General features: G+C 43.8%; 1 protein-coding gene across 4 annotated transcripts in view; it reads left to right on the top strand.

Moving 5' to 3' along the window:
- The window catches only part of Arhgap10 (Rho GTPase activating protein 10), a 246,939-nt gene that overhangs the window by 200,068 nt on the left and 33,049 nt on the right, over nucleotides 1–13,822 (top strand). For all 4 annotated transcript variants that reach the window (XM_060393189.1, XM_060393188.1, XM_021655949.2 and 1 more), the window contains one exon: nucleotides 4,286–4,436. In XM_060393189.1, coding sequence (XP_060249172.1) covers nucleotides 4,286–4,436 — 151 coding nt within the window. The remainder of the gene's footprint in view (nucleotides 1–4,285; nucleotides 4,437–13,822) is intronic.

Here is a 13,822-nt window from a genome sequence, read left to right as displayed (position 1 = left end):
TCAGGGCTAGCTCAAGGTCAGACAGCTGGAAACCAGTTTTCAGTTTCACTTGTAGTGCACAGGAGGAATAAACCAAAAGGCAGCCATCAGTGGGTCCCTGTGTTCCCTCAGGGCCACCTTAGTTGTACAACCCCATGATGATGTATTTTTGCCAACACACTGTAGACACCGAAGCTGAAAGAGACATTTGGGGGTAATTATGCATTTTAGGAAGGTTCAGTATTTGCCCCTTCTCCCCGCTTCCCGTGTAGGAAGTATACTTGGGAGAGAGAATGTGTTGGCTTGCCGCTGTCTTCTGGAAATCTCTGCTTACGGACAGACATCATGTGTAGGCTAGCACATCACTGTGGATGACATCAGATATATGGGACTTATTAGAATACTAGAGTTCAGTGGCCAAGACTTGTATTCTGGAGCCAGGAAATCTGGTCCAAAATCTTTGTATGTGAAACAGTATAATGTCAGGCATGTTGCATGCACTAAATAATTGTACTTGCTGCTGGAGCTGCCAGAATTGTATGGATGCAATCCACAGTTCTTCCATAGTGAAAACCGCTGGGCTCCTGCAGGAGCACCTTTCTGAAGACAAATGATTTTACCCTCGTTCAGATTCTGCTGGTTTGAATTGGGTGCTGATGCAGAAATTTCAGAGACAATGCTTGTCTTCCGGCAGAAGTGATGGAGTCATGTCCAGCGTGGCCCCTGGTGGCCTGGCATGAAGAATTTGCAGAGCCATGTGTGCTTGTGGCTGAGCTTCGTGGTAGAAGCGTCTGCGAACAGCAGTGACAGACCTCTGTTTGTGCTAGCGCTGTGTAGAGGCCTGAGGATGTGGTTGCTTCCAGCTTTGTTTTGTTGTTAGGATTGTTTGGTCTTGAATTTTTCTTATTCTGTAAATATGGAGGTGTGCAAAGAAGTTTTTAACCCCAAAGAGGAAGTTTTGAGTAAATTTGATCAATCCTCAAAAAAAAAAAAAAAAAAAAAGGCAACAGGAGGTAAGATGCTAAATGAGGGCATTGAAAGTAATGGGGAGCAAGTTAATGTCGTAAGGGGCAAGAGTGCACTGGCTCAAGAATGATGTTTTGTAGCATAGAGCAAAATGAGAGGAGCAGAGCATTGGAGAGTCAGAAACAGCTCAACGCTTTAGCGTAAAAGGCTTCACTGATTTCTTCTTCCAGACTCAAAAGGAGTACAATTCAAAACCATTCCTGCACGTTCAGAGGGGAAGGAAAGAAGACCGTAGAATGGATGCTAGTAGATTGGGAGACAAGGTGGATGTGTCTGGAAGGAGCAGAGTCAGTGGTGGGCTTACATCCGTGTGCCACAGGACTCCCTTGTCTAAACAGTGGGAAGTGATTTAAGTTTAGAATTTTAGTGCTGAATTAGAGATATGAAGAAACACATTAAAAAAAAAAAAACAAACCACAATTGTTTGGTTCTGAGTTTCTTGAGAGTCTTGAACACACAGCTCATGTGTAACTGCCCTTTCAGCTCCTTTCTTGGTGCCGTTCTGTAGAAGACAGGGAATAACTGCTCAGAGCAGCAGCCCTGAGAACTTGACGTAGTGGGAAATGGGTTGCTGCCTGTGGGAACAGCGGTTGGACACAGTAGTGGAAGTTTGAACTCACTTCTGTCGTTTATGCACCATATCACGAGTGCAGGTTGGTACCGTCTTTTCTAGTCCTGTGAACCCACTGCTGTGCTGAATGATGCCTCTCTTAGTGCACCAATGTCAACCCCAGGCATCAAGCTCAGCTTCCATAGCTGGTGGGGTCCCAGAGCCATGGCAGTGCTGCCTCTAATGAACATCTAGGCTTGGTAACTGTACTAATGTGGAGGGTGATTCAGCTTTCTGGATGCCAGTTCCTCAAGGAATTTATTCAGGCTGTGGTTGGTAGCTGGGATCATTGAGCCATCATATGTGTAAATGGCATGGGGTGTGGTCTAAGGAATTGGTGTGCATGTCTAGTGCCATTTCTTTCTGAAACATTTATTTTGGTGTTCTGCTTTTGCTCTCAGTTGTCTTAAACTGTGGGGTGACTTTTCAGGTCAGTATTTCTTTGCTTTGGCTACATAAAAGAATGACCTGGGAACATTGAAATGCAAACCAAAGAAAACAAGACAACTGGTGAAAACTCATCAGTGCCTGAAGTCTTCTGGGACAAGCCATTGTTTGACCCCGGCTTGTGGCTCTGAACTGAAGTTCTGGGGGGACAGTTCAGTCTTCGGGGAATGGTAGAGGCACAGTGGTCTGGCTCTGCATACATGGCAGCTGCCACAGCTCCATCCCCATATCCTTCTCCAGACATCTTGCCCTCAAGTGAAGAGGAGGAAGAGGTGCAAGGATGCTGTCTGTGTGCTCTTTCGGGAGCCTGCCGTAAAGTTATCACCACCCACTGCCAGTCCTTGGGGCCTGACGTTCCTTACTGGTGCCTGGCGTGTCCTGCCCCAGTGTGGTGCTTGGTTTCCTATTCTGCCTCACACCCCAGAGGCACCTGCCATGTTGGCGGAAACTGAGCATGCAGACGTTGGTCACAGTGCTGTTCCCCTTGAGTGGGGTTATGCTTCCCATCATCTCTCCATCACTGTTGTCATGTTCTTTTCCACCGAACTGTTTCTGTTCCCATAGGCCACATACTTTTAAAAACTTGAGCAGTGGCAATGGCAGTAAAGCAGTTGGGGCCAGCAGGCTGGGCAGCTGAGGATTTTCAAGGCACGTCTGTAGTTTGATGTTTGTCACATTCCCTGGAGAGCCCAGGTTCTGTGGAAAGACCCCGTTAGCAGGTACAATTGCAGACAGGATTTTCACTAGCAAATACTTGTCCACGGCAATTTAAATTACTTCTTATTCTGTTTATACATGAGAGGGCAGTGTGACACTAGAAAGCAAACTCAAACTGGCTTGTTTCATTGGTGGATGACAATTTTTAGGTGAGGCTTTCTAGGGTATTCAGCTGAAAGCCTTTCCTTCTCAGTTTTTCAGTGTGGACACACATGGGAGAGACACCATCACTCGCCACACAAGTCCTGTGCTTGATTCCACTCAGATGAATAAGTAGTGATTATAACAGTGCCTTTTATTTTGAGTTTACATTATGTTCTCTTAAAGCTAGGAGCTTGTTTCTTGTCTCCACCTGAGGAGTGTGTCAGTTGCCTGTAGGTTGTGAGTCTGTCAGACTGATGGCTTCAGTGTTTTATTTCATGGCTTCCCTGAAGGCTGGGGGGCGCTTGTGTTGGAGGGCGGCCTTCAGCCTTCACTCTTGGTGGCCAGGGACAGTCTGTGATAACTCAGTGCCTCTCTTTATGCCATACATATTACTTTGTCCAAAGGAAAACAAATTGCTGAGCAAGGAAGCAGCACATTTTAACTAATGGTATTATTTCTGATGTATGAATGACACTGTGGATAAATCAAGGTGGTAATGTTCTGGGTTTCAGAAATGGAAGAGGAAATTATTAAGAGGGGTTGGAAATTGATGAAACCTGTAAAACATTAAATAAGAAAATTATGAAGAATGTAAGTAAGAATCCAGACAGGTAATTTCATAAGCGCAGGCTATTTTTAAATGTGTAAAAAATGTTTGTAAATGGATGCTTTTGTTTATGTAGTTGGAAGAAAAAAAAAATCAAGCCCAGCATTTTGCCATAAAAATAACCCTCAGCCAGGCACTGTGGTGCACACCTGCAATCCCAGCACTCAGGGAGGCAGAGCCAGGTGGATCTCTGTGAGTTCTAGTCCAGCCTGGCCTGTAATACAGAGAAACCCTGTCTGGAAAATCCAATAAATAAAAATAAACCTTTGTGAAACTTAAACGGTACTTAGTACTTTAAGTACATCCTGGCTACCTTTCTTTGGGGACGAAGAAACACAATTTTGTCTACCCCATGAGGAAGAACCATTGTATTTGTTTAAGGAAAAAAAAACCTAATATAATTTGGCAGTGTTTTAATTTTAGTGAGATGCTTTACTCTGAAATTTTATGTTAAACGTTTTCTGATGCCAAATTTTGGCCATGAACCAATAGATACTTTTCTCCTGAATGTGTTTATGATGAACACATTGTAATTTTTCCCTGCTCTGCACAACCTCTGACACTGGAAAGGATAACAAAGATTTAAGGGTTTGGAGCAAGAAGAGGGAAAAAAAAACCATTCAAAGTAGTCTTAACTGTAGTAGTCTTGGATTTTGGCTCTGGCCTCTCATGAATGAAGCCTAAGTCTAATGTGGTCAGATTCTGACAGGTTTCACTCATGGGCACCCCTTGTCTTGCTTTATATCCAATGACAGATTTTTCGGACCTCGCCTGATACCACATTCCCTGAGCCCACCTGCCTGTCCACATCGCCCCCAAATGCTCCACCACGGCAGTCCAAGAGACAAGGGCAGAGGACGAAGAGACCGGTGGCCGTGTACAATCTCTGCCTTGAGCTGGAAGATGGTAAGATGCTGATGAGGTTTTCTGCTTGGTGGCATGTTGACAGCATAGCATGTCATAGGCCCCAGTGTTTTAGTCTCTGCTCTGATTTCTTTCTCCCCTAAGATTGTAATGTTTTAGATTAACAGAGAGGGCGATGCTTTCTGGTCAGGGAGGAAAATGCAAGTTTCTGCTTTGTGTTTGTTTTTGTTATGCACAGTTCTTTTTTTATTCTGAAGCCAGCTTAAATTTCTTTTTTGGGAGACTTGTGTGACCTCCTGTGAGGTTACATAACCCTGAGACAAATGGAACTAAAATTAAAGCAGACCTTTGATGTGAGGAGCTGATGGAGCCGATCGGTGTTAATGCGTCTGGATTAAAGGCACAGGTCACTATTGCTGTAGGGCTTTGGGCGTCTGCACCATACTGAACCCTTGGACTGAAGTTCTCAAAAGACAGAACTCTCAGCCATTTCAAAGCCAGGAGTGGCAAATTGACTTGCCTTTGAAGTTAGGCTGCATGGACTGGGTTCAGTGGAACTGGGGCGAACGGAGATTCTCATGTCCCATCCAAAACTATTGTTGCCAGCGGGCTCTCGCCTCATAGCGATGTCTGGATGTTTAGGTCAGAACCGGCTGTGAGCCCCACAAAGGCTGATTGGTGATTTGTGGTCATGTGGTTCTTGTGTAGAGAATGAGATGATGTGATGTTAAAGCCTTGGCTTTTACTGGCCCTCCTCAAGAGTTCTTTCCTGTTGAATCAGTTTTCCAAATTTAAGACTTCTTTGAATGTTTTTTTTTCCCCTTCTTGCTCCAAACCCTTAAATCTTTGTTATCCTTTCCAGTGTCAGAGGTTGTGCAGATCAGGGAAAAATTACAATGTGTTCATCATAAACACATTCAGGAGAAAAGTATCTATTGGTTCATGGCCAAAAGTGGCGGAGACCAAGAGTGCCTGTGCTGATAATCCTGGGGGTGTGAGCTGTTCTGCTCTTTGAATTGCTCATCGTGTGCACACACGACAGAAATGCAGTCATGAGAAAGACATGAATCTCTAATACCAGTTTCTAATTCGGGAGAGGGTTAGAGGGCAGCCACTCTGTCACCTATCTTTGAGGAGACCCTTGGTGCACTTGGAGCTCACTGACCGGTCTTGAACTCGGGATCTCCCGAGCTCTGTCCTCGGCCGTCCGGCGCCAGGCCTCCAGGCTTGTGTGGGCACACTCTGGTTGTTCTGTGCAGTTCTCAGGATCCACACTCCAGTCTCCAGCGTAGACTTACTTTCCGCTCGTGACCCCAGCTGTTTCTTTCTCCTTTCTTCTCACTTTCATTCTTTGTCAACAGAGTTGCTAATAAGGAGTAAAACTGACTAGTTTGAGTTCCACCTTCTCTTATGTCTCACTTGTCCTCTGGTAGAAGTGCTAATAGACGGTGGGACATGCAAATGCCGTCAGGTGGGAGAGGAAGAGAAAGACACACAACACAAAGGCTGTCCAGCTGGCCCTCGGGAACCCGAACTGGCCGCTTCAGAGTGGAGATGTCGAAGTCAGGCATTTGTCTGAACATCACATGCACATTCACATTCTGCTTTTCTTAGGAGTACAATTATATCTTAACAACAACAGAGGTGCTACCTCTGTGCTAAGTTTCTAAGTGATTATCATGACTGAGACGTGTCTGTTAGCAGTATTCGCATCTTTGATGGAAAACTCAAGATGGCACATAGACTGTGTTGCTCCTAAGTTTTAGGTCATACATTTTTTTCTCCGTGTCAAGCAGATGATCTTTCACTGAACCACAATCACTACTGATGTTTACTTCTTAAATATTACTTGATTTTGTGGGGTTAAAAGCATCAATTATGTATTAACTTTATTCTGTCTTTTGTTTGTTGTTTCATGATGTTTAATTACATGCCATGTTACTGTTTTATTTTATAACTTATTTTATTTTGACAACCTTGACTTTTTTTTTACCATTTACTTATTGAAAATATTTTTTATATAATATATTCTCACTATGCTTTCTTCTTTCCCAGATCCTCCCCATTTCCCACCCACCCAAATCCACACCCTTTCTTTTTCTGTCTTATTAGAATACAGAGTGGTCTCTAAAAAATAATACTAAAATAAAACCAAGCAAACTAGAATAAGACAAAACATGAGACAGAGCCAAAGAAAAAGTGTAAGAAATGTACATAATCTCGCACACAGAAAACCAACGAAAACAAAATTTGAGACCATAACAAATATGCACAAAATCTGTAAAGTTAAAAAAAAAGAGAGAACCCAGATGAAGCATTTGAGACCAAAACAAGCCCCCCAAACAAAACAAAACAAAAAACCTTCCAAACCAGCGTTGTTTGTTTTGTGTTGGGCACCCGCGGCTGGCCATGGGGCTACTGTAGGAGAAAGCATCTCTAAAGAAGGCTGAGCAAGATACTAATCTATGGGTATAGCAGAATGTTGGTAGGAGTCATTTAATTGCTGTGGTTTTTTAGCAGAAAATTATTTGGTTTTCTACTAGCTCCATGGCTTATCCAGTTTCAGGCCAACCTTGGTTTTTTGTTTGTTTGAAATTAAACATCTGTGAGCACAGCGCTGCACCATGTGTGTGCAATGCCCATGCAGGCTAGGAGGGGGCATTGGATCCCCTGGAACTGGAGTTACAGGTGGTTGTGAGCCACCATGTGGGTCCTGGGAATTGAACCTGAGTCCTCTGGAAGAACAGTCAGTGCTTTTAACTGCTGAGCCATCTCTCCAGCCCTAATCCATCTATCTCAAAGTTGCCGTCACAGTGAGGAAAGCACCTGAGTTTGGTGATTGAGTGATCCTTATATTACCTTGAAGGCAAGGTAAATTTGCCTTCATAAAAGCCAGGCTAGTTTTTGTTTAAACATTAGGTAGATTTATGTTTTCTCTTAAGATTTGAGGTAAGGGCTTGAGTGAAGATTACCTGCGATTTGGTCACAGGTTTGGTCTCTGAGTAAGGAGCCTTCGGTATGGAGGTATGGAGGGTCTGTGTGGAGCCAGTCAGTCTTGGAGAATGCCTGGATGGTTTGGCATCCCAGCAAATGCAAAGGTCACTGTGAGGAGTCCACAGCCTGCACGGGGAGGTGTGCCTAAGGCATAGAACCCTACTTTGAAGCAGGACCGTCTTCTGCACGCTGGGTGTGGTTGAGAGTTGACAGCTGTAAGTTTAGCAGCTTGGGGTTTTAACAAAGACTGTGTTAATAATAAATGTTAATAATAAACAGATAAATCTGTGGGCACATTTACTGTGAAAGTCATTACTATAGTTGTCAGAATCAGGAAAGCGTTCGAGCTTGGTTATAGAGTGATTTTGATATAGGTGTTAAAAAGCAATTGGAAACAATTTTTGTCCTATGATTAGATGACATTCAACTTATTTGCAAAGGAACTTAAGATTCTAGTTATTTCCTTAAAGATCATTAATAACATGAGTGGAAGCGAGTGCAGTATCTAGTTCTGTTAATTAAAGCAGCTATTAAGCTTTCTGAAATGCTTGCCTTTTTATCTTATGGATTGCACATTGCTCATTTTCCTGCAGCCTTTACTAATCCCTTGAACTTCAAAACTACATCAGTGTGGCTAAGTATGTGATGAAGTCATTTTCCTTGTTTTTATGTCCTTAGAACTAGTACTAAGGACACCTAAGCTAATGTGACTGGCTTATTCTCTGCTCCTCTCTGCTCGTGTCCACGCCCACTCTTGTATGAGTCGGGGCTGCCATGTTGGCTCTACTTTCCTCTAACACGGAGGGAAGTTTGTGAGCCTGCCTAAGATTAAAGTGACTTCTCTTGTGTTCCTTTCAAGGCAGGAAAAAAAAAATAAAGTAATGATTTGAAGACTGAGGAGGAGAGGCTTACCATCTGAGTTTTGACTGGTTCTTCCTTCCTTCATACCAGCTCTAATTTTAAACGCAACTCGATGTTTATGGGCTTAGTTGTTATATGCATCTTTGTGAATATAATTAGATATTCTGTGCCTGTCTTCTGTACATGATATAGCAGTTTACTTCTTTAGGCACGTTAAAAATATGATTTAATGCGGGTTGAGGACAGAATCATCTGGCAAGCCAGTTGGCAAGATGTAATATTATCTATTGTTGGTCTTTCTTGAGTATTGTTGGGTTGGCACTGTTAACATTTGGATGGCAAATGTGTTAAATGTTAAGTTCAAACATTTTGTTGAACGTGTGTTATTGTAGTCCTTCAGCATGGTGGATACTATGTGTGGGTGTGCACGTATGTGTGTGTTGGGGAGAACAGAGACTTATAAGGAAAAGGGAGCGAGCATAAGCTGGTGAGGGAGAGGGAGATAGAAAAGAGGCCTGGTGCTTCGTTCTGGTTCTTTGCGGAAGTCATCCCTGTCTGGATCAGCCTCTGAATGCAGAGTGGAGCAGAAAGATCATGTAGAGGTCCTTTCAGACACCATTTAGTGTCACATGGCAGCAGTGGACACTAACAGTGGTGATGGACATGAATTTAGCCAGTTTGGGTAGAGTGAGAGAATTTAATTCTGAGGCATGAGCAAAAAGAGAGAAGATGAGAAAGCAGGCCACTGTGCAGTCTTCTAAATGTAGATTTTTGCGGGGTGAACTCAGAGCCTCAAGTATGGTAGACACGTATTCTGTAATGTCCCTAGCATATGTAGATTTTTAAAAATCCTGAAATAGTGGACATTATTAACTGTTGAGGTTTCTGACACTGTCCTTCATTCATAGTTCTTATGGCGGTGGATGCAAAATCTTTGTCCTGCACACTGCTTACAGGTTCAAGCTTATCTTTAACCACAGTTATGATGTAGCCACCACTGAAAGAGATGGAGACCGTTACTGGCCATGTGTTGGACATGATGGTGACCACTCAAACCCAGCTCTTCCTCCCAAATGGTGTTCTTAGAGCCAGAATATTTTCCAGCAAGGTGACTGTGGCTCAGAAGGATAAGAAAAACACTAAATAGTTGTAAGCAAAGGAGAGGATTCCTGTATCTGGAAAGGCCATGGAAAGAGAAGTATTAAATATAAAATGTTATATCTTCATAGGGAAAAATAGTCTTTGAACTTATAAATAAGACAAAACTTATTTTTTCTGAATACACGTTGAAGTTTTAATTAAAATATGATTCTATCATCTCCTATCTTTTTGCAAACTCATGGGACCTCCTACTTTTTAAAGTATTATTGTTGTATATACACATAAATGAATAAATATGAACACATGACCTGCCGTTCATTCAGCATTGCCTGCATGTGTTTCTAAGGCTGACCACTTGGTGTTGGAGAAACAGTCACAGGGCTAGTCCCTGGGGAAGAATAATTCTCCCTCTCTCAGCAGCTGTTAACTGCTTATAGCTTTTCCTGTAGGGGTGAGGCTCTGTGTGATTTCCTCCACCTATACTGGCACCCCAACTGGTACTGGAATTGGGCAGAACTCAGTTTATTCTCCCCCTCTTTCCCTCTCTCTCTCTCTCTCTCTCTCTCCCCCCCTCCCTTCTTCCTTTCCCCCCTCTCCCCACTTCTGACAACATGTCCACTTTGATACCTAGGCTTATCCCAGAGCAGGGAAGACCACCACCGAACAAAAAATGCAGGGATGCCCAGTTGACAACTGTGGCTGTGTGCTCCCAAGAGAACATACTTATAAAGCCTGTTCAGGCCTGCTTTTCTCGGGGAGTTGGGCTACGTTGTCTTGCTCAGAATGTTGGCAGAGCACTTCCAACAGTGTGAGAAACACAAGGAAGACCGTAAAATCACGGTTGGCATGCATCATCACGCGTGTTTATCCTGTGGCTGTTGGCTTTCCTGTGGACACACCTGATGAGCTTCACATGGAATCTAATCAACCCAGCTAACTAGTTGCAAGCAGATCTCCATTTGGGGGTTGGAAATGGTTCTTCTGGATGTTTTTGTAATTTTGTAATTGTTTTTGTAATTTATCAGCCCACCTGATAAAGGACAGGTGGGCTCTGGGTAGTAACTTACTGAGCATGGGGCCCTCTTACCGCCCCTCAGAGCACGCAGTGATTCCTTGATGCAGAATTACTGCATCGTAATGCTGAGTCTGAGGCTAGGCCCAAATTGTGTCAGCCCATGTAGAACGAGTACATCTGAACTCATTTCTACAGGGACCAGATCAGTGGGTGAGAACAGGCAGCTCTGAGTGGCGGAGTGCCAGCGCATCCTGCACGCGGCTGCCTCTGCCTGGGCATCTCTTCTGAAGCCCCCGTGAGCTCCGCTAGTGTGAAAGCAAAGGGCAGCTTCTCCAACTTCCCGTGCACTCTCAAGTATGCTTCTGTGTGGGACGAACATTGTCCCCCTGTTCTTGGGAGAAGAAAAAAAAAGGCTTTTAAGAAACAGATAGCTGTACCGTGGTGAGAGAAAGTTCATGGCAGGTAACTAGCCTTTACAGAAGAGAGAAAATTCCTTTAAAGCTCATCTCCCTGTGGAGTGTGTTCTTTTTCCACTTCTAATAGCTTTTATTTTAATTTCCAATTCTGAATTCAAGCAGCTGTCACTCTCTTTTTAGCCCTCTTTGAGAGTCTTGCAGCGTAGGAGGTAGCCGGGCTGTCTAAGAAACATCTTTTCAAACCAACCACAGTATTGTTTATCCTGAATGAAACAGAATCTTTACGGCTGTCAAGAGTGACTGATTTGAAGTGTTTTCTTTGGTAGCCAGAAGATGAGCAGGTAGCTTGAAGGTGAAGGTAGTGTGGCCAATCTCAAACTGCTTACGTTACTGAGAGAACTCGTAAAGACCCAGAACAACCTAGCAGAAAATAAAGGTATGCCTGCAACTGAGGCATCCGAACAACCCCACTGCCACTCTCTCACTCCCTACCCACTCCTTGCCACAAGCTGAGGAAAAAGAGGCGACGGTGCCTTCACTTGAGATTTTTCCTAGAGTGTCTGGGTTTGGTCTTGGTGGCTGTGGCTGTGGCTGGCACTTGTGGGTCTTGACTCCCTGTGGTGAGCCTGTTCATGGAGGAAGTACGCTGCCACCTTTGGAGGTTTAAAAGATACTCTTTGAGCCTGTTCAAGTTAAGGCTTTTATCTACTAACCAATCTATCTATCTGTCTGTCTGTCTGTCTATCTATCTATCTTTCCATCCATCCATCCATCCACTCGCCCACCTATCTATCCATCCATCCATCCATCCATCCATCCATCCATCCACTCACCCACCTATCTATCCATCCATCCATCCATCCATCCATCCATCCACCTATCTATCTATCTATGGAATTTTGGATCTCTCAGTATTTTCTAAGTTTCATGAATCTTTTCAGGTGTGAAATACATGTGATCATGATCTTATTTTTCTCTTTGGGTCATAGTAGAAATGGTAGTTGTTTAATTCTGTTTATTACCTTCTTTTGTAGAACCAAGATACACGTATTATTTTCTTAAACATGTTAATAGTTTCTGGAGGAATATGCCACAAAGTTGAGGAGTGATAGTGCAACTGCCAATTATCCTACTGCATAGACTCTGTCCTGACCAATACTTACTCATTTACTAAGCGCAAGCTTCCCTCGGCTCAAACTGCAGGGAGTATTTATCTCTGGAAATCAAGAACTTGGGACACAGAGAGGGTCAGTGGTTCTTTTAGACCCCGCAGCTGGTTGGCAGCAAGGCCAGGACTACCAGGCCATCTGGCTATAGGAGTGGGCGCTCCAGCTCTGTGCTGATGTGCTGAACTGTAGCTCGGGCACAGCCTTGCAATAATGATAAAAGTTTTCCATCCCACCCCTCCCCCAACAGTGTGACCTTGAATGAAAAGAAAGTCATAAGAGACTCTGCTTTAAAGGAAATGTTTAAATACGCCAGGAAGCATGGAAGTCTAAGAACGCAACCAGCTGACAGGGCTTGAGAATCTGGGATTTGTGATTATGTCGTTTTTTTTTTTCTAGTAATCCCTTGTTATAACATGTGACATACACATGTGCATACAAACAACATGGAAACACTTATGTAAATGAAGGCATGTGTAGAGAAGTCTCAGCTCTCCCTTGCATTCTGTGCTGTCTGTTCTGGGTATCCGCTTAAGCTCCTGAAGTAGGAGGACTGAGGAGCAGTGCTCTGGCATAACGGCGCAGCCATGGCCAGCTTTTTCTGCTTAGCATCTTTGTTCTTGATGGGCCATGCTGTGGCTTCCATCTTTTCCCGCCTGCCCTCCTCTGCTGTACACGCTCTCTTGCAATTTGGGGTTGCTGCTACTGGAGATACTTGGGTAGCAAAGAGTTTTGTGGGTGGTAGATTTACGTCTGTGTTTAGGTGAACTTGGGCTAACATCTCTGGCCTCCACTAGATGGCTTTTACAGCCTCAGCAACGCCCCCTCCGTGCCTTAGGGGTTTGTGCAGTGCAACTGTGACATGGTTTTTGCCAAGCACAATTGAGTTTCTAAGGACAATGATACATGGCTGTTGCATGGTTTCATTTGTTGATGAAGGTAGAAATCTCAGTCTCTTAGAAAGAATGCTGAGGATTGTAATCATAATGAAAAATGCCCTGCTCTTCAGGCTGAAGCAGTTTGCTGTGGCTTTGGTTGGCATGTCTACTGAACTGGCCTCTCTTGCTTCTAGTTGAATTGCTGCAGACTTCCATTGACCTTTGCAAGTGGTAGAGATGGCACCTTGAGCTGTAACCAGTGACTGTCAACTGGTGCTGTAATTTGATGATGTCCGCTGGTTTCGTTGTTGTTATTTTTTGTTTTGTTTTTGTCATGGGCTTGATTATTCTACAGCTGATTCTGCCATCAGCTGTCCCCAGTGTATAATTTTGGCATATTTTAGCTGTCCAATGGCTTTTTAAGGCAAGTATTGTGTTAATTTTTTCCTTTGTTTTTGAAATTTTTAATTAAAGTATTATATCACTTCTCCTCTTCCCTTTCCTCCTTCCAACCCCTCCCATGTCTCCACCATGGGAAGCAGGAAGACATGTGTTAGTTATGGCAACTCTCTTTTGTCTTTCCATGCTTTTTCATTTTACCGTTTCATCATCTATCCATTTCACCATGTCCTTTCACGTTAGTTGGCAGTTGGGAAGCTGACTTTCCTCTTGCTTGCTGTGTGCTTGTTTTGAGGTCTACTCTTAGGTGCTCTTGTCTTGTACTTCGGGATTATGGGGTAGGAGGGGCTGTTCTCTTAAGTGGAAGCCCCCTTCCTGGAGGTGACTTCAGATGCGGAGATGGCGACACCAGTGAGGATAGTTATTCTCCCTGAGCCGCTCTCACCGGCTTATGTATTACTGAGCATCGTTATAGCTTCATTTTTTACTTCCCTTATTTCTCGAGAGCAAAATGACATGAAAAAAAAAAGGCAGTGTCTGGTCTCCTACCCAGGGTGTCATTACTAGAACTTGCAGTGTGACTAAGGTGGAGGCGAGT

The sequence above is a fragment of the Meriones unguiculatus genome, chromosome 10 (assembly GCF_030254825.1).
Source record: "Meriones unguiculatus strain TT.TT164.6M chromosome 10, Bangor_MerUng_6.1, whole genome shotgun sequence".
Taxonomy (NCBI): domain Eukaryota; kingdom Metazoa; phylum Chordata; class Mammalia; order Rodentia; family Muridae; genus Meriones; species Meriones unguiculatus.
The sequence above is the reverse complement of the archived record's forward strand: the minus strand, read 5'-3'. Positions and strand labels throughout refer to the sequence as shown.